The 24,790-nt window shown below is 32.5% G+C and overlaps 1 protein-coding gene across 6 annotated transcripts in view; it reads right to left on the bottom strand.

Annotated features, from left to right (window-relative positions):
* Nucleotides 1–11,753: 11,753 nt before the first annotated feature.
* The window catches only part of MGAT4C (MGAT4 family member C), an 836,191-nt gene continuing 823,154 nt past the window's right edge, over nucleotides 11,754–24,790 (bottom strand). For all 6 annotated transcript variants that reach the window (XM_023204787.2, XM_026454597.1, XM_023204742.1 and 3 more), the window contains 3 exons: nucleotides 21,570–21,722; nucleotides 15,998–16,145; nucleotides 11,754–12,926 (listed from right to left, as the gene is read on the bottom strand). In XM_023204787.2, coding sequence (XP_023060555.1) covers nucleotides 11,785–12,926; nucleotides 15,998–16,145; nucleotides 21,570–21,716 — 1,437 coding nt within the window. In that variant the 5' untranslated portion in view covers nucleotides 21,717–21,722 and the 3' untranslated portion in view covers nucleotides 11,754–11,784. The remainder of the gene's footprint in view (nucleotides 12,927–15,997; nucleotides 16,146–21,569; nucleotides 21,723–24,790) is intronic.

Genomic DNA, 24,790 nt, shown 5'->3' on the forward strand with positions numbered 1-24,790 from the left:
AAATGAGCTTTCCAGAAAATCTAGTTTTATGCAGATCAAATCTGAAAATCGTGAGTCCAAGATGAAACTGATCTCAAATTATTATTTTGATGTGTTTCCATTTGTAAAAGAAATGCCTAATTTTAGCTAGCAACAATGTATAGAATATTATTTTAAATAAGACAGGGCATTAAAATAATGTATTTATTGATCTCAAAAAGAATAGATGATCAGATTTTTTAAAAGTGATTCTAATTAAATGGACATGTTTCTCTTTAGCCAGATATGACTGAGAAATTTTGAGTTGGAATTGATATGGGGGAATCCTTGGAATTATGTGTGAATATGTGTGTGTGAATTATGTATGTGTATTTACATAATTTACACTATTCACAGTCTTTGCTTTTCTTGACTCTCTTAAGTTTCTCTTAAGTTTTGTACACTTTTTAGATATCTGTGTAATTACATTATTTCCTTTGTGGAAATATATTGAGTCCTATATCAATAACCTCAAACCCTTTAAACACTTAGAGTGAGTCAATGTGCTTGTTCTGTTTCAGCTATCTGAAATTTAAAAATTTGACAAATACATTTTTAAAGTACCCAGTTATTGAAAGAAGAAAAACAAATAAATTGGTGATTTGGATCATATGGACTATGACTAAATGAGACAAGGCATATGTGCTGACATTTGAAGGATTTATGAAAAAAAGCCCACTAAGGAAAACTGATAGTTTTTCTCCTTCTTTCTTGAATACATTTACTTAATTTTATGGAAAGAGGAAGGTAGTTCAGCTTACAAACAGCAGTGGGTTGAAGGCAATGCTGTTTATATTCTTGAATTTAAATATCTACAAAGATGTCATCATTAGATTTTATGTGTTAAAAAGTGGATTTATAGTCTCTAATTAATAAGGTGCAAATGTCAAGACTCAGGAAAACAGATCACTTACGTAGTTCTCCAAAAATGAGAGTCCCAGATTCAGTAGGAAGGCATGCAGAGTTTCTCTATAAACCCAACAAAGGCATAAAAATTGACTGGAACTTTTATTTTTCAGTACAGCAATAATAGTATTGAAATACCTAAAAAGGGCAGGAAGCAACACAGAGTAATCTACACTTGTCATCATGTTTTCTCAATCTGTAGTCTTTTCAAACTGGATAAATGAGAAGTTTTGCAATTTTACTGTGGTACAGTCCTTCTTAGTTCCTCCATGGTTATCAAATCTGTCTGCACATTAGAATCACTTAGGAAGAATTTTAAAAGTATGCTGATGCCTGGAAACTCCAGAACAATTATGATAACTCTGAGCATGGAGCTCAGGAATGGGTGAAATCCTTCCCCAGAGATGTTAATGAACAGCCAGACTTAAAAACTAGTAATTTAGACAAATGTGAGCAGAGGTTAATAATGTTGAGATGAACTGGGCTTAAGATTTTACTAACAAGGTCAGAGTTTTGATGCATCACTTAACTCAAACTTTGAGATTCTTCATCACTGAAGTAGCAGTAATAATAATTATTTCTATTTTAATACTTCACAGACTTGTAAGGATTTAATGCAGTGTTTCTAAAAGGAGTGAATGTACAATCTGCATCAGTGTTAACTAAAATACATTAAAAGTGCCAATTCCTAGATCTATCCTAGATTTACAGGGAAGAATTCAGTAGTCTGAAACACACATTTTAAATACACTGAATAGGTGATTCTTTTGCATAATGACTTGTTATAATCATTACTTTAATAGGTAATGGAAATACCGATTAGGAGAGTACCAAATACATATTAAACACTTACTACATGTAAGCTACAGGCCAATAAATACAACTTTGGGGTTTGCTGATGTTTTCCAACATCGGAAATAATAGCTGAAATTTAGAAACATAGTTAATCACACAAAAAATGTTGCATACATGTTGTCTAACTACCAATTTGGTATGTTTGGGGCTGCTGTTATAAGAGACTATTATATGATTAACACAAAGTTATAATTTTTGGAATCTTTTAGTACACCCAGTGCCCATGAGTTTTTATTTTCTTTTCGGAATAACAGAAATTAGGTTGTGTTTCAGTGAAATTACAGAAGCAAGTTTTTTAGATGTTCAAGTTTTAAAAATGAGGAAAAAAGTTTTATATGAAGAAACTACTAATTATTTAAATTCATTTTTCAGCTATTTAATGTTATTTTAATATAGTCATATCTTCCATAAAATACTATCTTAGACAAATAGGTTTTCAATAAATTATTATTATAGTTATGAGGCAATGTATAATAGTGATAAGGAGCATAGATTTTGAATTACACAAACCTGAAATCCAGTCCTCTCTGTTTCATTTATCAGTTATGTGACCTTGGACAAGTTAATAAAATCCTATTTTTCATACTCTCTTTAGCTTTGTTAATAGCTCTTACCTCATATGGTTGTTTATTAAATAAGATAGTGAAATGAACACGAAATCTTCACATAGCGTATCATAGTGTCTCGGAACATATTTATGTAGTAAGTATTGTTCTTGGCGCTGAGCCTACATTAAGTGATCAGTAAATTAGAAGGCATTTGTTATATTTGTTTCCTTTCCTTATTGCCCTAGATGCCTTTTCTCTGCACCTAGATAATTTAGTCTCACTCTGTGGCCTTTACCCTTCAATCAATATGGATTATTAATAAATTTAACTATGTAATTCCTAAGGAAATATTAATTCATAAAGATTAATAGTCAAATGGAACTGAGTATCTTTGCCAAGTCACACAAATTGATTAAATTGGATTCATTTTTCCATTGATTTTGTTTATATAAATAGTATCAAATTATTTATATTCTTATTTATTCTAGTAGATTGACAGGCAGTTTTATTAAGAAATGCATCAAATGGTAAATTTTGAATCATCTGGTAAAAATTGACAAAATTTAGTTTTATCTTGTGGTCTGGAAATATACCCTAAATTATTGTGTCGACTTAGTGAAAGCTGTTAAATTGATTATGAACATAGGCACATTACTTATAAATCCCCTTATGCTCCCTTAAAACCTGTGAATGTTTAGTGTTATCCAGCTACAACTCTTCTAAATATGTCTTGTAATTTTTAAGTTTGCATGAAAATAGCTACCATCCTGAGTATACTCATTTCAATAAATTATTTGTCCTGAGCCTATTGTAAGAAATTTAGTAAGGTATTAATTGAATTTACTGTGATTAGACTACTACAAATTCACTTTACCATTCAGATATCCTTTTGCTTTGAAGTCAAATAGAGGAACCATGAAGAATTTAAATAAAAATAATTAATGTTTTTATTAAAGTTTATACAGCAAGATAATAAATTCACTAATCTGAAATGTTGACAAGGTATGTACAACTTGTTTCTTAAGTTACTAAAAATGTGTTTTCCTACCTACATAATGTCTATCTCTAATTGCTTCTAACATGTGAGTAGCTAAAATTGCAAACTTAATCACATAAATAGTGAGATTAAAGTTAAAATGAAAAAGTGGCATGAGGACTATTGTTTGTGGTAAGTGAAATTGCACCTTGTAAAATTTCATATTATGAGAGCAATATGTAAATTTCATTGCAACAATAGTTATTCAATTTACTGATGAGAATCAGAAGAATGTTGGAAAATTAGTATATTTGTAAGTTTAATTATTCATAACAAAATTGAACATTTATAGAATATAATACATATATTCATAGGAATAAAATAGATATCAAAATAATTAAACATTTCACTTTCTTCTTATAAAATAAAATACTTTTTAAAGTAACTAATTTTAGTAGTGCATCAGATCAACACTATTGAGCACCCACTTATTTGGTGGTATGCTGAGTGATAATATGTAGCTTTATCTACATTACATTGGTTTGGACAACTGAAAAGTTTGCTAGGAAACAAATATTACAAACTATGTTGTTAACTTTTCAAAGATGATCAGTTTAGATTGCTTTAACTTGAAGGACACTTATATTTTGTATCACTTTTATAGCAAACACATGACTCATCATTGCCCAAATCAATTCAAACATCTCATTGTAGTTCATCCCATGGCAGAAAATGTATTTATCCATTTAGTAAAATGGATAACACAAGAGCTTCAGGTTTAATTTGAAATATTAACTTCATTAAGAATAAATTTGACCTGGTTGTTCAAGTAAGTAAAAACACTAAATATGTACCGAGATTGTCTTTTGACTCTTGCAGGGAGTCAAATTTTGATTTGCTTGAATACAAGCAAGTCGAGCCATGTTAATTTGCAGTGCTGACAGGAAAGAAGAATTTGCTTGAGGCAAAATCGTGAAGTACAACTTTTCCTTTGCATCCTTTTACCTCATGTTTGTAACATTTCCCCTGTTGTTATTTTTATGCATCTGGATGCTCAGCAAGGCCTACTTACCACAGTAATTGAAAGAAGTACTTTGTCAATAGTCAGAATTGAATGAGAGATAGGTTGTTGGGAATATTCTGGGTGAATATGTCTTTTCTACTTTGACTCTATTTACGACTGACTACAGTAACTCAGCAGAAAGTTAGAGGGTAGAATACATACATTGGTTTATGGGTTTAACTGAAAGTATCCCCAACCATTACATTACAGAAAATTCATATACATGTCTTGAAAATCTTCTTGACAATTTGTGACAAATTTTCTAAATGTTTTTCCAAAAATAGTTGGTTCTTGTAAGTGATTTTGGCCATGACTGATTACCAAATGATGGTGGGTAAAGATGCCACATGCAATTAAAAAAGTGTCTAATTATGTTTGTTTCAGAGCTTAAGAAATGTTAAGAAGAGAAGTTACAACCGCATTAATAGGATTTTAGTTTTTATTCAAAATGGAAAACTTATTATGTACTTCTACATAGAGCTAAGCTTATAGATATTTTCATTTAGAGAAAAACTGTTCATTTTATTAGCAGATATCAAGTGCCCTTTTGAAAATTGAGACTGATTTCTAAATCAAAAAAAACAACTTTTTTTGAGGTTTAATTATTTTTAACATATTGCTTCTCTACTAAAAAGGAAGATATAATCCTTCAATGTCATTCAACAGTATTAATTGTTAAAGTGTGGGATATAGTTTACATTACCGAGTTTATTTTCTAAGGGTAATGAATAACTCCTGACAACTACTGATATCATGTCATGTGGTCCTTTAGTGACCAAAAATGCACAATTGTAGGATTGCAAGTGTTACTTGTATTGAAAACCTGATTGCATTAAAGGATGGACAATTATGATAAAGGATCTGAGATAATTATTCTAACTTTTTGGAACTATACTTTCACTCATTGATAAAGTAAGTAAACAATGTGGAATAACAAAGTTTAAGTGTGGCAGAAAATACATACATATGTTTAAAAGTAGGGAAAATTTTATCAATTATTAAAGATGGAAAACACAGGACTATGTCAAATAGTTAAACAAATGTGGGGTACTTTCTGGGAAAAAAGAGGTATGTACTACTTTAAACATTTTCCAATTGAGAACATTTTCCAATTGAGAACAAGAGGCATGTACTACTTTAAACATTTTCCAATTGACAGATTATTATTCAATGAGAAACCTGACTCAGATGAAGTTACAATAAAAGTACTTTTTAAATATCTAGTTTCTAATAGAGTTAGAGCTTTGTCGATTGAGATGCGTGGAACTGCCACGTATCTCTGTGCCATACTTTAGGTACCTTCATAATAAATGGTAAAGTGAGGGAAAGGGTGGAAGAGACAAATCTCTACATCTCTTCCAGAATTTGAGTGCACTATAAATTAAATATTTAAAATATTTTTGCAATAGTTAGCTTTCAATTATGACCGCTCTTACCTCTATTGCTTTATATATGCATTGATTTTGGGAATTTTTATACATCAAAACTATAATTACCTGTATTTGGGCAGAATGATTTAGATTACGCCAGCTATTGTGGTTGAAGCTGTAGTAACTCACAGTACATTGAAATTATAGACTAAGCTTCTGAATATTGGTAATTCACTATTGTTGTGTACCCTTAAACTACTCTTAAGGTAATGTAAAGTAAATTAAATTCTTCATATTAAATTTAATGTGTGTGCCTGATGGAAATTTTTATTTTATAGAAAAATATTGAATATCTTACTATTATTTCTTTGGCTCACCTACTTTAAAGAGATGGCTATTTAGGGTACTTTTAAATCCAATATAATGTGAAAATGTGATCATGCTATATTCTTAATGTAATGGTACCTCTATGGTCATATACAATTTACCTATCACTTTATCACAAGATCAATTTCACTTTTGGGTAAATCTTCCAAGAGAGCATCTAGACAGAGTGAAATGAAAGCTGCAGCAACAGTCAAATCAAAAACTGCTTTGATCTCAAATCCATGTTTTTCAGAAAAGATATTCAGATCCAGTTATCTGGCAAATGGTCTCAAACATACATTTCAATTTCAATGCTAAAAGTAGGATATTAAACATCTCAGAAAATATTGGGATTATTGAAGCAAATTGTACCCTGGACTTGGAGTAAGCATGATGAACAGATTAATGAGGTGGAAGGGACTAGAACTTTGGGAAAGTGCAACCTTGTTATCTTAATATTTTTGTAGCTTAGAAAGAGAATGCTTTGCAGCTCATATTTTGATCTTTAAATGTTAAGGAATTCAAATAAAAACTATAAACCTGAAACTCTAAAAGACAAATTCTGTTTTGAGAGAGATAGCCTCCTCTAGTAAACTTTTAAGAAATTTAAAGTATCTAAAAGGATGCACAAAGATCTCTAATGTGCTATGCTTTTCAGAGGATGTTATGTATAAAATATGTGAGTGAGAACATGAAAGCAAAAGCAAGTTCAGGAGAGGAACACAACCAGGAGGACAGCGTGTCAGAAAAATCCAAGAATAAGTGGAGGTGCAAAGGCTAAAAAATAATGGAAATGGTGCCTATCCATCTGTCTTTCTCTCTCACACACAGACACACTTATACAACACATATACAAATACATACGTGTATACATGCATATATATAATATATACACACATATTCACATAATATTCAAGTATGTATACATCTATACATACATATACATACACATACGTATATATACATACACACAGATTGAGAGATTAACCATATGTAGATACACACATGCACATATGCAATAATGAAAACATTTCAAAGCATGCCAAAAATATAATAAAAGATATATCCTCTGGGATAAAAAAAAGTTTAAAAGCAAACAAAAAATAAATGGCAATAACTAATCACATTGATTTTTGTTTTGGTCTTTTTCTTCCTAAAAAGAATAACCCCAATCCGAACAAAGAAATTCAAAGTAATGGAAAACTCAACAATTATACTCAAAGTAGACTAGGAGATAAGATATCTGTTTCAAACATCACTGCCAAGGTAATTTATAGGTCAGTGCATTGATAACTTTTGCCAATGATAGAAAAGATGCCAGAGAGCTGGACCCGGACATTAAAAAAATAAAAACAAAAAAAGTAAAAAGATTCTGAAGACTGCATCTCTGAGCTTAAGGTAGATTCTAAACAAAATCTTAGAAATTAGAAAATGACTATGTTTCTTTGTTTTTCAATGTGAATGGATTGAGGTTTCTTAAAACAGAAATGAATATTATTTGTAATGAGAGCACTAGGAGCAATTTTGATATTTTTGAAAAGGTTTCTAGAGTGATAAATTAGACTGACAGGAATATATGTTGATTTTAGAAAAGTGTTTATATAATTCCACATGGCATTCTTTGGACAAAATATAAAAAGGTAGGCTGAATAACATTTTTAAAGGGCAGTAAATCTTATAATTGTTATTGATTAGGATGAAGGCCTCTGGTAATGTTTTCCAGGGTCATATTCTGTTACATATACATGACATGGATAAAAAGGAAACCGATATTTACTGTGTGCCTAGTTTATGTTATCTCAATTCCACCTCTACAAGGAGCTACAAGGTAAAATTGCTACTTTTAAAAACCTATAAGGTAAAATTATTCCTATTCACAGATGTAGAAATTGAGTTTCAAGAAGGTTAAGTAAATTTCCTCATATCTGGAGGCTAGTAATGCAGAACTGGGTGTCAAAATAAAGTCTGCATGAACCTTCTATTTTGTCTTCCATGAAGACAAAAGGCATGCATATAAAATTTGTTGAAACACAAAGCTGGGAAGGTGTAATAAGACATGGAATGACAGAAGCAAGATCTAGAAAGTTTGAGATCATGAATCAAAAGAAACAGGATAAAATTATCCTAAAATTAATATGAAATCCTACAAGAAACTCCTCCAAATCAGTTGAATTTGTATAAAACAGTAAATCATTTTATCAGTAGATCCAATAATAAATATTATAAAGTTTATGTGTGAGCTCTGTTACTCAGTAGTATGGTACCATTACTCTATTGATGGATGTATTGCCAAGGAAAAGGAAGAGAATTACACACTGTCTCCTTCAATTGTTAGATGACACTGGATGTACTGTTTTCATTGTTAATTGTGGTATCATGTTCTTTGCCATGAACTTGTTGACAAATTGGCAAATATTGACAGGAAGTGTGCTATTAGAGCATCTAAAAATATAGGTGCTTTCCCTACCGCATCATATATTATAATTTGCAAGTGTTTGTTTCATTTATATACCATTATTATACAGAAAGGGTTTTCTATGATAGCATTATAAAAATTCCCAGAGAATACTGGCCCAGTAAGAAATGGAATGCCCACAACTCATAGTATAGCTATATGAAAGAAATAGATCTAAATGACACGTTGGTTTCCAAATTATATTTTCATACCTGGAAAATATATACTTTATAAATAGCACAAGGTTATAGTTTTCAAAGAGTAGGAAAAAGTTCTTGCATTAAAATATTTTATGTATGTTTTTGTATCCACATTTGTGATTGCTACTAAAATGTGTGTTTTATAAAAATGTGTATTTTCTGAATTTCATTGTGCTTTTACAAGACACGTTTTCCTTTGATGTCCATAAATGCTGAAAAGGTTCCCCTAAGGAGAATTTTAAGTGTAAAGTAAGGTTTTTGGTCAGTTTAAATTATACAATTCTGAGGCATTATTTAAGGTATATACTGTATTTTTTGTTTGAAATCTGTCAGCATTTTATTTGTATGGCAATTAAATGACTCAACCACTCATGTCTCAAATGTCAGTCTTTTTCAATTGTTATTTTTAACAAAGAAAATTACATACATATATGTGTTATATATGTATATATATAAACTTACAGCAAAAATGTTTAAAAATAGCAAATAGATTGAGTATAGTTAAACGTAATAATTGTATTTTTGTTTCTATGACTCTGAGACAAGATTACTAGACCCTTATTCAAAGTTTCTAAATATAGGAAATAGAACATTGGACCATGCTAAAAAAATGGTTCAGATTTTCTTTTGAAAGAGAAGAATTATTTTTCCTCTTGATCCCTAATGAAGAAGCTTTATTTGTCAAGGAGTTTTCCTTAGAAAATTGACCTAGTGTCAACTGTAAAGAAAGCACAGAGAATCCTTGGATGGTTGACCAACTTATCCAAACACAGGTTTAGTAAACAGAGGATATTAAAATAAAATGTGAAATGACCTCTCTGAGTCACATTTGTTTTCATAATTTCCTAGCAAACATCCAACTTCACTGCTACCTTCAGCAATCTTTCCTGAAATATTTTTAAGACTTTGATAGACACCAATAGCTGATCTTCAGAAAGTCATCCCCAGAAGAATATGTAAAATGTTACAACTCATTTCAGGGAGTCTGCTTAGCTCTTGATATGATATATCTTTGGCATACAGTTGTGTACCTTTTATCATTGACAGTGAAGAAAATAATGCCATTTGCAACTTCTGAGATATACACACAATACTATCAATTAGCCAGTTAAAAAGATAAGAAAAATAAAGAAAATAGAGCATTTTTAGGTGTCTGGCAGGTATCCTCTAAATCAAGGTAAAGGTAATAGTTTAGTGGCAGTGTTCACATTTTCCTATGACTGTTAAGATTTAGATGCCTCACAAAATATTAATATTTAGACTTTTATGAAAGGTTCATTTTTCTTCTAACACTTTAGTAGCTGGATACAAAGAAAATATATAAAAGCTGTTTACAAATGAAAGAAAAAATTTCCATTTTTTATCCGAGTTTCTCATTTATTTGCAGAGAACGAATAAAATAAAAATATCCTAGTGTTGTTTGGGCCACAGCATACCAGTAAATCTTAAGGACTGTGTTTCAGTACGAAAAGGAAGAGCAGGAAGATTTTCTCATTCCTTCTTACCAGCAAAAGTCTAGCCTTTACACACACACCCACACACTCACACTCACACACACACACGCAGAGTCATCTATATAAACATGTACTTGAGTTTCTTAAACATACATGAAGCACCTTCCATTTCCTTTTATAATAAATCCCTGTTTTTGCTGTTCATTAAAAAACAAAAAGGATGAAACAAGCTCAGGACAATCTGAAAACCAATGTCTTTAGGACACACTAAGGTGTCCTGAATTACATTAATGGACACATTATAAAGACACACTCTCCAATCCCTATTAGGAAAAGTTTAGTCAAGTTTGCTTACTATTTGGGTGCATATACCAAAAAAGTATCATTTAGGACATTATTTAGGATAATATTATTTATGCAAGAATTGTACCACCTATTTCCAGATGGTATAACTTATTATCTGAGAGTCACATAGCAAATAGAACACAGAAAGCATTAACTGTGTCAGGAGAAATCACACGAGAAAAAGAGCATTGTCTGGTTATCAGAATATCAGATCTCTCATTCTGGCCTTGCTAGGAAATAGATCTTTGATTCCAGAAAAGTCAACTAATTTCTATGGTCCTTTATAATACAGCCATTTAAATTCCAAAAAAAGTGTATGATAAATCGCAATAATTTCAATCACATGAATTTTAATACAAAATGTATAAAATCAATTTCCAAAAATTTTCTGCATATACTGAAAATGTCTGTACGAATGAGCTAACTACTATAGGCCTTCCCTAATTTATTCTATTAAATGTGGGTACTTAATGTAACCTGAAAATATTGAGCTTAACTATTCTTTTCTTTCTATTTTTGTCTTTTGCAAAAGGGAAACTAGAAAAAGACTGCTTCCCCCAGAAAATTTATCAACAATAGGTGCTCAATTAAATGTTTTTAAACAATGAACAATGTCCCCTTTCATATAAATAATTGGGGGAGAGAGATTTTTAAGTCTTTTTTTTCTTTTTCCATAGCCTCACTTACACAAAAAATATGTTATAAAGACACCACTTCTATGAGGAGGTATTCATTGTAGATGTACAGAAGTCAATGGAAACCTACGTTTGCACAAAAAATAAACCAGATTATCATTCCACCCAACTGTATATTCCCACAGATGCTTAATTACAGCTATCTGATGATGTAATGAATTATCGATTCTTGAGGAAGTATATACAGTTGATGACTAATTTTCAAAAACCATCATCCAACAAACTAATTTGTTGATTTAAAATTTTTCATATTACCCTTTTGACAATCAGTTGAAAATTAAAAACTAAGAGCATTTAAAAATACAAATGAAAATAGCATTAGCTATAGACTTATATTCAACTTCAGATATTAAAATAAATACAAGTGTGTATTAAGAGTAAAATTATGTCAACAATGTATAAATAAAAACTACCAATGTAATTAATGTTTCTTTTAACGTATCCCATCCATTGCTTTCCCTCCAAACGACAAAGGTAGCAAAAGAGGAAACAGGAGGACCTGTTTCAGAAACTGAACATACTGATTTAATTGGCTAAGAAGTCCAAATGCTAATACTCCTAATAATTAGCCATTCTTTTTGTGTTTTGGTGACATATATCCTCATACAATGTATATCAAATGGAATTTTTTGATTCACACCTGACATTTCAAAGTTTCCATTTTTGAATTCTCCTAGTCTTAAGTAAGTAGAACATTGTCTCCTTCGTTTGCTAGGCATAACGTTTTCCCCAACATCTAGGGCTCCATGATGCAAAATATCATTTTGTCGATCTTCTGTTCCAGTATTTACTTTAATTTTTTTAATTATAATTGGATTTTCAAATACAATCACAAAAACATCTCCTGTTGAAGGTGGTTTCCCCCAAAAGTACTCATCAACACTACTGTAAGCCTTGCTTGCTTCATAATTTTCAAACACATTCATGTTGGTGTACAGACTTGCAGGGGGGTTATCAGGAATGTCAAATGACTCCTCTTCAAAATCATCATCCTTTAGCTTATTCTCTGTCCCTTTGTATGATGAATAATAGCCCATGTGCTGAAAGAGAGATGGTTTAAAACGGATCACATTTTTCTGAGCCAACAGACCCCGGAAATGAGTCAATAGCCAATCACAAGGCATTTCTTGATAAAACATTAATAAAAAATGTGCCAAACGTGGGAGATCATGAGAATGATAGAGTTTACCAATGTAGCCAAGCTTAGAGAATTCAAGAGTTACCCAGTAAGTTCCTTCTAGGGATGCAATGACTTTCTTAATGGCAGTTAAGAAATTTTTTGAACATCGAACATCATCTTCAAGCATTACATAATAGTCAGAAGTATTGGCACAAAAATTAAGCAGAAAAGCATAATCTACATTTTGCTTTGAACGAAATTTGACTCTATCTTCTGGATCATTGTAATTTCTTTTAAGGCCATCCAGGATTGGGTAATACTCCTCTGGGGCATGTATCACCATTAATCTTCCTGCAATAATATGGTGCGCAAATTTCTGTGTAATATCCTGGACCATGGCATCACGCCAGGAAGAATTAAAGTCTGCTAGGTGAACCACCACTGAAATTTCCTTCAGTTCTTCGTAACTGGACTGCTCAAAAATTGACTTAATTGTCTCCAGTAAATAGTTTCCTTTTTTTCGCTTTACTGAAGAAAGTCCAATTGTAAGATACCCTGCAAAAAAGAATTCAGAAAGTATACAAATGTGAACTAGAAATACAGAAAAAGAAAAAGAGAGAAGATATTTATTCCTTAGACTTGCTACTTATTATATATTAAGTAAATATAGTAAATGACTATGCACAGAACATTCTATGATTAAAGTAATAAGCTAAATATATAAAGGCTGTAAGTGCTTGGTACATAATTTATATTTTCTATGAAAAATAAATAGTATCTTAAGCATAATAATGTATGAGTCCTATTACTGTGAACATTTATTGATGAAATTGTAAAAAGAAATGGTTTTAAGTGTTCTGCAGCTTAATACCCTCATATACGCCCATTAGAGAAAGTAGACAGGTATTTAGATAGCATGCAAGTTCCTTTGAAAAATAAAGTAGATAAAATGTTTTTTCTCTTTTGCAAAAAGAGAAGAGTATTCACAGTTAAGGCTGTCAAACTAGTTTCAAATGATACAAAATAAAAATAAGGGTAAGTCTTTCAATCATCTTTAAATTTTTTATAGAACACCTCACATATTTTCAGTTTTCTTTTTTTTTTTTGCTCTCATTATCTTGTACTAGACTTCATAATTGGACTTCACAATTTTATCTTGAAATGTACTTAGTATATTAATTAGAAAGCAAACAATATTATAAGACACATTCAAAATACTTTAATGCTACATTGTTCCAAGATACAAGCATCACTTAAAAATTTTTTGAAACACATTTTATAGTAATTTTGCCTGAATAAATTTTTATTCAGACATTTAAAATCTAAAATTAGGAATTAGATATGTTTAGAGAATGAAATAAAACTCTGAGAAAAGACAGCTTGCCTCTGAGAAGGGTTAGAGGTCTTTCTATTGAAATATTTTTTAAAGCTCATTCTCATATGAATCAGAATTGAGTAACATTTCTAAGCCACTATTTAGAAAATGGGGAAATCTATATACAACAGGATCATTGTTTTAATACAGGCACTTGTATAATGTGGTTTGTATGATACTGAAAAAAGTCCCATTCAAAAAAAGAATTCTTACTAGTTCATCAGAGAGATTGTGATTTACACATTTCGTTTAAATGCCTTCGCTTACAACTCAGACTTCGATTGAAACACAATATGTTATCTAGTACCGCTAAACTTGAAGCCACCAAACTTCATTAATAATTATAGTCAACGCTTATGAAATACTGTCTACATAAGAGGCAGAAGTTTGGGCATTTTATCTGTAATATGCATCTTAAATGTTCAAAATGGTCTTTTGGGATAGGTTTGCTATTACCATCATTCTGCTTTACAGATGAGGACACTAGGTCATGGTGAGATGACGTGACTCATGCAAAGTGGTACACTTAGTAGGTGATGTTGTGTCAGGATTCAAACTGTCACACTCTTTTATCCTCTGTGTTACATTGCCTCTGGTAGAAAGCAGTTGGCATGTGTGCCAATAAACATTGGTAAATTTAGCACGGGAAAGGGGAATCAGTAATGTTCAAGCCAAGGTGGTGTAACAGAGATGAAAAATGAATGGCGGTCTTAGACAATTAGAAGGAAGCCTAAGAACAGTAGACATTTCAAATGGTAGAATGAAAGGAAATGGGATCTAAAGAAATCTAAATTAATTTAACAATTTCCTAAACCTAGTGATAACAAATACGCTCACATAAACAAGTCTTAAAAGAGAGGCTAACTTTTGTGGTCTCCACATAATTTATTAAGATCATGATAGCACTGTATTTTATTCTAAGATTCATGGTTTTTGTTTTTGTTTTTTTGAAATGGAGTCTCGCTCTGTCGCCCAGGCTGGAATGTAGTTCCACCTCCCAGGTTCAGGCGATTCTGGTGTTTCGGCCTCCTCAGCCTCCTGAGTAGCTGGAATTACAGGTGTACATGACCATGCCCAGCTAATTTTTGTATTTTTAGTAGAGAAGTGGTTTCACCATGTTGGCCAGGCTGGTCTTGAACTCCTGGCCTCAAGTGATTCACTTTCCTTGTCCTCCCAAAGTGCTGGGATTACAGGCATGAGCCACCAAACCCAGCCTAAGATTTATATTTTACGCATTGAAACATTTAAAAATCAGGCTACATACTGCAATCAATAGCGTTATAATTAAAATTGGTAATGCTTACACTTTCTTAGTGGTACGCTAATTAGATAATGGTACTTTTTGTAAGCTATGGTGTCTTAGAAATGTAGTATGTCATTTCTTGGCTCCAAATATTTTTTTTTTACCTGATTGTAGTGTGTTCAATAGTTTCCTCCAAAAATTCATGTCTACCTGGAATCTCGGAATGTAAATTTATTAGTAAATTTGATCTTTGCAGATATAATTAGTTAAGGATCTTGAGATGCAATAATTCTGGATTTAGATGTGGACCCTAAATTCAGTAACCTTTGTCTTTATAAAAAGAGAAAAAGACACGGAAAGACAAAAAGAAGGCCACTGATGATGGAGGCAGGAATTGGAGTGATGCTGCAAAGCCAAAGAGTACCAGAAGCGAAGCCACCAGAAGCTGAAAGAGGCGAGGATTCTCCCTTAGAACTTTTGGAGGGAGGAAGTGGGGCCTTGCCAGCACCTTGATTTCAACCTCTGGCTTCCAGAACCATGAGAAAAAAAAATTGCTCTTTTTTTAAAGCCAGTCACTTTGTGGTAATTCGTTATGGCAGACCTAGGAAACTAAAACACTGAGTTTCATTAATTAAAAAGTTGTGGCAAGTCATAAAACCAAACTGTTAGAGGTTAGAAAACGTAGCAATATGAACATAGGAATTTTTAAAAGTTACCTTCTAAATTTTAAAGTAAATTGATTTTTTTCTAGTCACTCTATAACATCCTACAACAAAATCTCAAAAGACTCACGATTAGGCATTTTATTTAATTTTTTTGTTATTAAGGGTACTGGGTCAGTGAGTATAGTAGTTGGCAATTTGTGAAGAAACACTGAAGTTTTCTCCAAATAATTTATTATATGAGTAAAGCCCTTAAGCCTTTTTACTATACATGTGAAACAAATTATCATTATTTTAATGCAAAATATTTTTTGTATTCTTTATTTAAATGTTTAAGGATACTTACGCTTTCTTTGTAAAGGTGTGGCAGCTAGGTAGCGATAGGTGACATTTATGGCTCCTGAGAAATTAGATAAATCCTTGAAAGTATGAACATAGCGTTCTGAATTCAGTTGATGTGTGGATGTTTCCCTTATAAGTTGTTTGTCTCCTTCCTAAATGCCAAGAAAGAGGCAAGAAAAATACATAAATAATAGATGGTCATGGATTAAATAAAGTTTCTTTTTTACACAATAAATGTATGACTACAATGTATAGTATGCAGGGTTATATAAATCTCAATTATTGACATCATAAGCTATAGCTCATCATCACTCACCTCATTTTTTACCTGGAGGTTCTGCTCCAGTAGCTTGCTCACCTATTTTACTGTATATACAATTACACTTGTTTTTCTACAGGACACATTAATAATGGCAATCTATTAAAAAAAGAATTTCTACATGAAAACTCCCACTGCCATTATGCTACTTTTCAAATTTTTGACAATCATATAGGGATCTCAAAATTGACAGTAATCTATTTTATAGTTTAATCTAAGGCTAGTTCCTACCATATTGCCTGATTTACTCTTCCTCAAGCACTCTCAGATAAAAAGATCACAGTGTCTCCATGATTATGAAACTATAGGAATGATTAGGAAGATGCAGTAGTGGACATAATATTTGCATTTTGGATACTTTATTAAATAAGTCACTTATGTGGCTACTATCTAGCTGTTGAGAAGAGCTAGTTATGGGTGATATGGCAGTAATTTTTTTAATATGTCCTAAAGTAACCTCAAATAGGATCCATTTGCACCAAATTAAGGTAATGTGTAGAGATCTAGGACTAATATTTCTCATGATAGTTAAGTTTGTGTGTGTGTGTGTGTCTGTGAGAGAGATTCTATTGGATGTAATGCCCAATCCTTTCATAGTTTAGATCCATTTTATTTATTTGGTGTTGGATTTTGCATGTCATTAAATCTTCAGGAAGGTTTATAGTCAAGAAAACATATTCATATTCAGATTAAAATATGTCCTTTACCCATTAATTGCCCTTCTTTGATATAAGCTAAATGGTAAATTTTGATTATCTAATCATCATTTGATCAAGCCTTTATTGGTCATACACTATTAGGAAAATGACTGTTTGTTTGACTCGTATGTGATTTACTAGAATTGGTAGAATACATTTGAGAACAACATAATTAGAAAGAAATGTTTCTCTCTCTCTCTCTTTTTTTTTTTTAAATGTGCACTCTACTATGTGGTTTTATTCATTTATTTTAATTAATTTTTTTTTTTTGAGATGGAGTCTGGATCTGTTGCCCAGGCTGGAGTGCAGTGGCATGATCTCGACTCACTGCAACCTCCGCCTCCTGGGTTCAAGCCATTCTCCTGCCTCAGTCTCCCAAGTACCTGGGATTACAGGCACACACCACCATGCCCAGCTAATTTTAGTATTTTTTAGTAGAGACTACGTTTCGCCATGTTGGCCAGGCTGGTCTCAATCTCTTGACCTCAAGTGATCCACTCACTTCGGCCTCCCATAGTGCTGGGATTATAGGTGTGAGCCAGCGCACCTGGCCTTGTGTGGATTTATTTTATTCAGTATAGAAAGTCAAGCTAGGCATGTGCTAGCTATTAAGACTGTAGAGAAAGTAAATGGATTAAATAACGTTGGTCCTGCTATTTTTTTCTGTGGTCAAAATGTTAATTAAAGCCTTGTTCTAAAAAATTAGACAAAGCTCAGATATAAGTTTTACAACGAAAACATTCAATACTTCACATCAATCTCCAGTGCCAGTGAAAAAGATGACTAACTCAAACTTTCAAATCTATGGCCAGACGTGACTATTCTTAGAATGAAAACTGAAAGTAGGGATCTTAACTAGAGGCTTCCAGTATGGTCCTTACTAAATCAAGATTCATTCTGAATATCTTTTCTGTATATCCAATTATGTTTATAAATCTAAATTTGGTATTCAATAGTGTATTTCTCTATTTTATACTGCCTCTGATAATTTGGACCAAGAAATACTTTAGTCCTTTATAAGTAAGTTCACAATGTGTAAAAGTGTGACTTTGTGTGGTTTTTACACAATGCCGTGCGTAAAAGCCATAAACTTTCAAAGTACTTGAGATTAAACCGTAGATTCTAAATTACTTAGAAATATACTAATTGACTATCCACTGAATTCTGATTATTTTAAGTTCTTTATACATAAATATTTTCATTGGTGTCTATCTGCAAACCTATAAAACATCATTAAAGTTTAAAATAAACAAATTTAGAACTGCCAAAAAGTAACTAGTGACTCAGTTTAGTATCAATTATTTTAATATTAATGTAGTGATGTACATAATTAATAATGCCTGGAAGAAATTTCTATAAAAAACACAGTACTTACAGCACTAAATTCATTTTACCATTCTGTTCTTAGTTGATGTTACATTCTAAAGTAGATGCAGGATATTGAATATCTCTTTAAAAACTCTATCCTGAACACATAAAATCTAGAAATTTTGTGTTATAAGATGGAGTGCATTCAGCCTGATTTAAGGACATAACAGAATGTAAAAAGAAATGGAACTTATATTAAATCATTTTATTAAATTCTCAAGAACAAGCTTTTTTACACTTTTCAGCATAAATAAATAATGCAACTTTCACCTGAGTCAGCCTTGTTGGCTGCTTTCCACAGGCATCTACCTGAACAGTCAGGGTCTCCCTGGATACCTTCGTTCTGTAGCTACTATGCTGTAGTATATTTCTCAGTAATAAGACAAGGCTTTATGACAATCATTTTCTGGAAGGGAATGCAATTCAATGAACTAGCTACAGACTAAATATATACCCTTGTGGCTACTTTGAAGATGTTCACAGTCAAGAGGCTAAGTTGATTGGGCATGCAGTGTCTCTTCTACTTAGTTTGCCTTGTAACGGTGTTTGCCTCTTATACTAAGCACAGCTTCCTTTTTCACTTAAAGGCACATATATCTCTAATACATAAGCAAATATGCTAAACTGCTAATATGCCTAGGGTTTCAGGCCACAAATGGATTTCTAACAAAAAGAGGAGAATAGAATGTGTTAACTCCAGAGACCTTACTAGTTCTAACTATCCACCTGAGATCTCCAAGTTAGAAGTATTATTTCCCAGTATTTAAAAAGGAAGACAAAAAAGAAAGATCTACTAATGTCTGTGCTTAGCAAATTGCATACATTGTGATAATCAGGGAGAAAGAAGAAAAATGAGTTCAGATAATTTTATAAAAAAATGAAATAAACACAGGTAAAATGATCAAAAGGGAGATGTGTTAAAAAGGAATTGCATTATATTCTTGGAGGAGGCCAGTTTCCCATGGATATTATTCATTTTTAGAAGAATAATTGTAATGCAATTTAATATTAATCATTGAAAAAGTTTTCAATTTATAGCCTTGAAGCAAAATTCAGCTAAAATGCAATTTGGTTAAAAAACATCAGTCAGTAAATAGTAAATTGCTAAATAATAAAAATACTATCATCAAACGTAGAACAAGGGATGAGTGCTGGAATTTAGCAATTACTTTAACTCATTTTTTCCAACTTTTGTACGTATTTCAAAATAATAACTTTTAAAAGCTAAGAAGCAATCTGTTTTCTGCACCTGGACTGATTTGCAAATTTGAGTAGATATATTCCTAATACAATCAGAGAAATTTCATTGAGAAAGTAGCTTTAGTAGAAGAACTCCTTCATTAAATCATACTATCTACATTTGATACATAGGATCAATGTTTAGATAGCACTGTAAAAATTTGCAAAACAGGAAAATAGCATTTTAGTTTCTAATTGACATATACTCTACAACTTCTTATTCATTTTACAGTGAATTTAAACAGGTTCTATTTCAAAAGACACAAGGGCGTTTTGTACATTCAATGGTCCTTTGGGTTTGTTGAAAGTGAAAGATTAAAATTGCACTGGAAACTGCCTTTTAAATTCAACGAGTCATTGAACATAGCAAGCCTCCAACCAATAACATGTGTTTGATTTACAAGATTTTATTTACTTCTACCAGTAGACACAGAATCAACAAATATATTTTTATTATAAAATTGAATCATTAAACAAGAGAATCTCTAGTTAACTTGTGATCTTTCATTATCTTAAGAAAAAAATAGCAAGAACACATGGGCCTTGTTCTGTTGTCCTTATTATATCTCATATAACTAATAGGTTTTAAAAATATTCAAAAAAGCATAATGTTAGTATGTTTCTCCTATTTGCTAAGTTTGCATAATGATGCCTACTCAAATCCTGTTTAATCTTTGGTGATTTCAACCATTGTGCATCAAATGTGTAGAGAAACACGAAGGGTCCACAACATCCGAACCGCTATTTGAATACAAAAAGCCTAGGCAAAGTCAAAATCTAGGATTCTGGCACAATTTCACCATCAAAGAACAGAGCTAAAGGATGCAAGATGTTTTACAGAGGACTTCTTAGGAATATCTGTACCAACCAAAATCATATGGTTGGATCATAGGATATAGCATAGTATCTGGCAAACAATAGTTGATAAATCATCTAAAACGTTTTCTTTTTCTTTTTCTTTTTTTTTTTTGGAAATACTCTGTCTCTTTAAAGACACTAATTTAAACTCTCAGCATTTTTGCATGTGAAAATCACTTTTTAGTTCCTGCTAGTTGTAAAGGTTTTGATTTCTGAAATATGTAAACTGTAATCAGGCTTTGATTTTCTGAAATCTATAAATATTAATAATAACATACAAATTAGGACAGATATTTTAGGCTCCATTAAGATAGAAAAAGTGAATAGCAATAATGACTATATTAATCTCATCAGATATGAAATGATGTGACAATAACAATAAGAAAAAAAGTCAAAACTAGCACATTAATTTTTCATAATTAGTCAGATTAAGCCCTTTTGCATATTATCATATTTTCCCTAAAAAAATCCTATTCATATGTAATCACCTACCAATATTTGGCATCTCATTTTAACTACTGAATAATTTACCCATCAATATCTTTATCTCTTGAGATCTTTTCAGTGGGTATAAATATAAAACAGAGTGGTCATCTAGGTCTATTCAAAATCCAAATAAGACATTACACATTGTAATAAAATATTACTTATACAAATAGCACAATTAAAAAGCATTGTTAATTAGACAATGGAATTTTGAAAATTTCAGTGATAATATAGAAAAGTACAGGAAGCAAGGAGTAATACTTTCTAAGCAGATTTTGTTCATTCTATACATTTCAAATGGAAAACCCAAAATCTTAATGGTTCCACATAATATTAATTCTGCATAGTGATGATAGCTAACTTATTTGTAATTATGTGTACACATTTGGAGCACAAAATAAACAGCATTAAAATATTGGAAAATAATTCAAAACAAGTGTAATGTTGATGTATGGTTAAAACAAAAAATAGACAATATACATGTTATAATTTTGCTCAAACTAAGTCTTCTCCAATAGCTTGAGACTGAAGTTAGGTTACAGTGGGACTATTTCTTGTTTGACTTATGCCTTATTTTGAAGAAAAGACAATTAACCTCCAAAACTTACCAGAACATAGCTATCTTCAATGTACAAGTTCATAAAAAGGAGAAAAATGACAAGAACTCCCAAGAATGACACTGTAGAACGTTTTCGCAGGCATCTCATTTTATCAAGTATTTCAAAAATATGTTTCATTTGATGAAATTTAAACATTCTCTTCTGTGGAAAAGAGGCATAGAATTACTAGCAGTTGGTTTTGGATGAAAATATTTCTTTATCATATATATAAAAGTCAGGTCCTTGTAAAATCTTATCTTTCAAATGTTTGAATTAAAATTCTGTTTCCAATTTCAAACATAAGGTTGGCACAGATCATTAATTAATATGTAAACAAAAGATCAATGCAGTGGTTTATGTTAATGTGAGTAAATAAAAATAAAAAGCAAGCCTCATAGTTACTGATGAAAAAAAGATGAACTTTGGTCATAATGATGTAAAAAAACAGGCCTCTGATGAGAAACAGTACAAAAGCCCAATAGAGAAACAGTCAAGTCCACTGTCATCAGTGAGGTATAACTTCCTGGTGACATTTACCTCTCATATTGTAGCATAATGAAAATAAAAATAAGCAGAATTATGGGCCTAATATTAATCTCAGAGTAGATGTCAACTGAAAATATTTAACTGGGAATCTGGGTGGAGTAAAGAAAAGTGACAAAGAAGTTAAGGCTGTGGAGTAAATCCAAACATATGTTTGAAAGCTTCTGGGTTACAATTGCTTTGCTTATTTTTCCAATGATTCTTGCTAAATCAGGGTGAATCCTATAGTATTATATGAACATCTCCTTGATATCTACTAATTAGTAGTTTAGCTGTTTGAAATAATTCATGTACTACACAAAGGCAAAACGAGAGTCAGAATGATTTGTGAAAACCTAATTTAAAAAATTTTACTCTTTTCTATTTTGTGTTATTTTCCAACCAAAGATTCCTTTACATTATTCACTGTTTTATAAAAAAAAGTATAAACATATCTGAGTGCTCAACGAACTAGAAAAATCACAATTTGTCTAAAATCAACACATTGATAACCTGAAAATAGAGCCACTTAGAGTTGTGTAATGAATCTCCTTGGGTTTATCTTTATGATGAAGTATTTATGTGTAAGGAAGACTTTAGAAAGTGAAAAATGTCTGTCCCCTATAATCTTAGAACTATGCCTAGAACATAGCTGGCAAATCTTCTCTTCAATGAATTAATGCAAGGGAGAATTCATGGGTCCTTATAAATTATAGTAAAAATATTAAAAATTAGAAGAAAGTCTTAATATATGTGAAGAACAAAATAATTCTAAAAAATAAAGAATTATGAAAATGTTTTACCTATTACTGTCCATTTTCTTTGATCATATTTTTCTTAAGGGTTATTTTTCTTATTATTTTGTAGAAATTGTAAATATGTGTATAAATATGCAAACATAGATGCATATAAATGTATATCCTGAGGATTTGGGTGATATATAACATTTCAAGTAGTATGAGAACTGGTAAATAATGCTTTGGAGGCAATACTGTAGTTCTGTTATGGGATCTTCGGAGTGTTGCTTTTCTCATCAGAAACCTCTGTGGCTGGTGGCATCTTGCCAAAGTCCTCGTCCTGCATCCAGGAAGAATGTGGTATCCAGACAAGCAAAGGGTGAGCAAGATGAAGAGGAGATTTATTGAGTGTTAGAACAGCTCAGACGAGACCGGCAGTGGGTAGGTCCCCTCTGTAGACAGGTTGACCTATCAAGTTTTCAGCATTTAGTAGAGAGGGTAGTTCCTCTCTGTTTCTGGTTGATCCATCCTCTCCTCAGCAGACAAGGTAGCCCTTCTCTGCAGATGACCACCCCATTATCTCTCCATCCTCTCTGCTCTGGCTGAACCCGGGGCTTTTATGGGCCTCAGATGGAAGGAAGCACATGTCAACTGATCCATGGGCAACCATGGGCAGGTTCAGAAAAGGCACCACAAGTTCCCAGTCTGGTCTGCAGGACTGGCAGTCTGGCCCCCAGGCTTCAGGCCTTTACTGGCCTGAAGGTTGGGCTTCACTGGGGACCCACCTTCCTTTCCCCAGAAGTCTGTCTGCCTCCCACTACTGTCTATAGCCTCCAGGCTGCTCACACAAATGGGCACCTGCAGGTCAGTGACAGGACACCCTCAGCATGCTCCTTGGTTATCCTTCCCACACTCGTGGGTGCCCAAAGCCTGGACAGTGCTGAGATGACAAGTGGCTGGCATGTCAGCACTGCCCAGAGCTGACATTACAGGCGTGAGTCTGAGATGTTGCACCTCGGTGGAACTCAGTTTCTAGGCATGGTGGCTCATGCCTCAAATCCCAGCTTTTAGGGGGGCAGAGGTAAGAAGATAGCTTGAGCCCAGGAGTATGAGACCTGCCTGGGCAATATAGTGAGACCCCATTCTCCACAAAAAGGAAAAAGTTTACTTCACAGTTTCCAGGTGAGATTTCATCAGAGCAGGTCCTGGAAGTTTCCACCATCTTGATGACAATATGGCAGGGGTGGTGACCAGCAAGACATCTTCAGAAGTGGCCCTACCTTTTCAAAGGGCAGACAAAGGCACCACCAGCCACATATATTTCTGGCCAGAAAAGCAACACTCCAAAGATCCTGTAACATTTTGGGGGCTCATCCAGGGTCTGCAGAAAGGTAAGTAAAAGTGGATCTGCTTTTACTGTCCTTTTTTTGCAGTCTCTAAATTCCACAACAGTCAAAATGAAAGAAAAATACTGGACCTTTGTCAATCAGTTAAAAGTGACTAGCACAGCTACCAGGACACAAGACATGGAGAACAGACTTTCTGGGGAGGACATTGTCAATCCTCCATCACCCTCAGGTGTTGAGAATGTTGGCTTTGTTTCAACCAAGTTTCTTTTCATGAATATCTAGCTGTCACATAGGACTGAAAGAAAATCTTGGTGCAACTGAGGGTATCTGGCCAAGGCTACACCTTGTGTTATCCAAAGTCCCCTGGACTAACTCCAGTCCCCGACTGCCCATTAGGGTGTTGGCACTTGGACCTCAGTTTTTCCTATCATTCTTTCTTTCTTTCTTTTGTGGTTGTCAAGGTTCCCATCTCTTCTTTATATACAATGTTAAATGTTAAAGATGCTGTTGCAAACCAGAGATATTACTGGGTGGGGCTTAGTCATCAAAAGTATAAAATGGAAAATTTAGAACACCACAGACAAAGCAAAGTGTGCATTGGCATCTGCACATAAATTTGTGG

This window comes from Piliocolobus tephrosceles, chromosome 10 (genome assembly GCF_002776525.5).
Source record: "Piliocolobus tephrosceles isolate RC106 chromosome 10, ASM277652v3, whole genome shotgun sequence".
In the NCBI taxonomy this organism is placed as follows: domain Eukaryota; kingdom Metazoa; phylum Chordata; class Mammalia; order Primates; family Cercopithecidae; genus Piliocolobus; species Piliocolobus tephrosceles.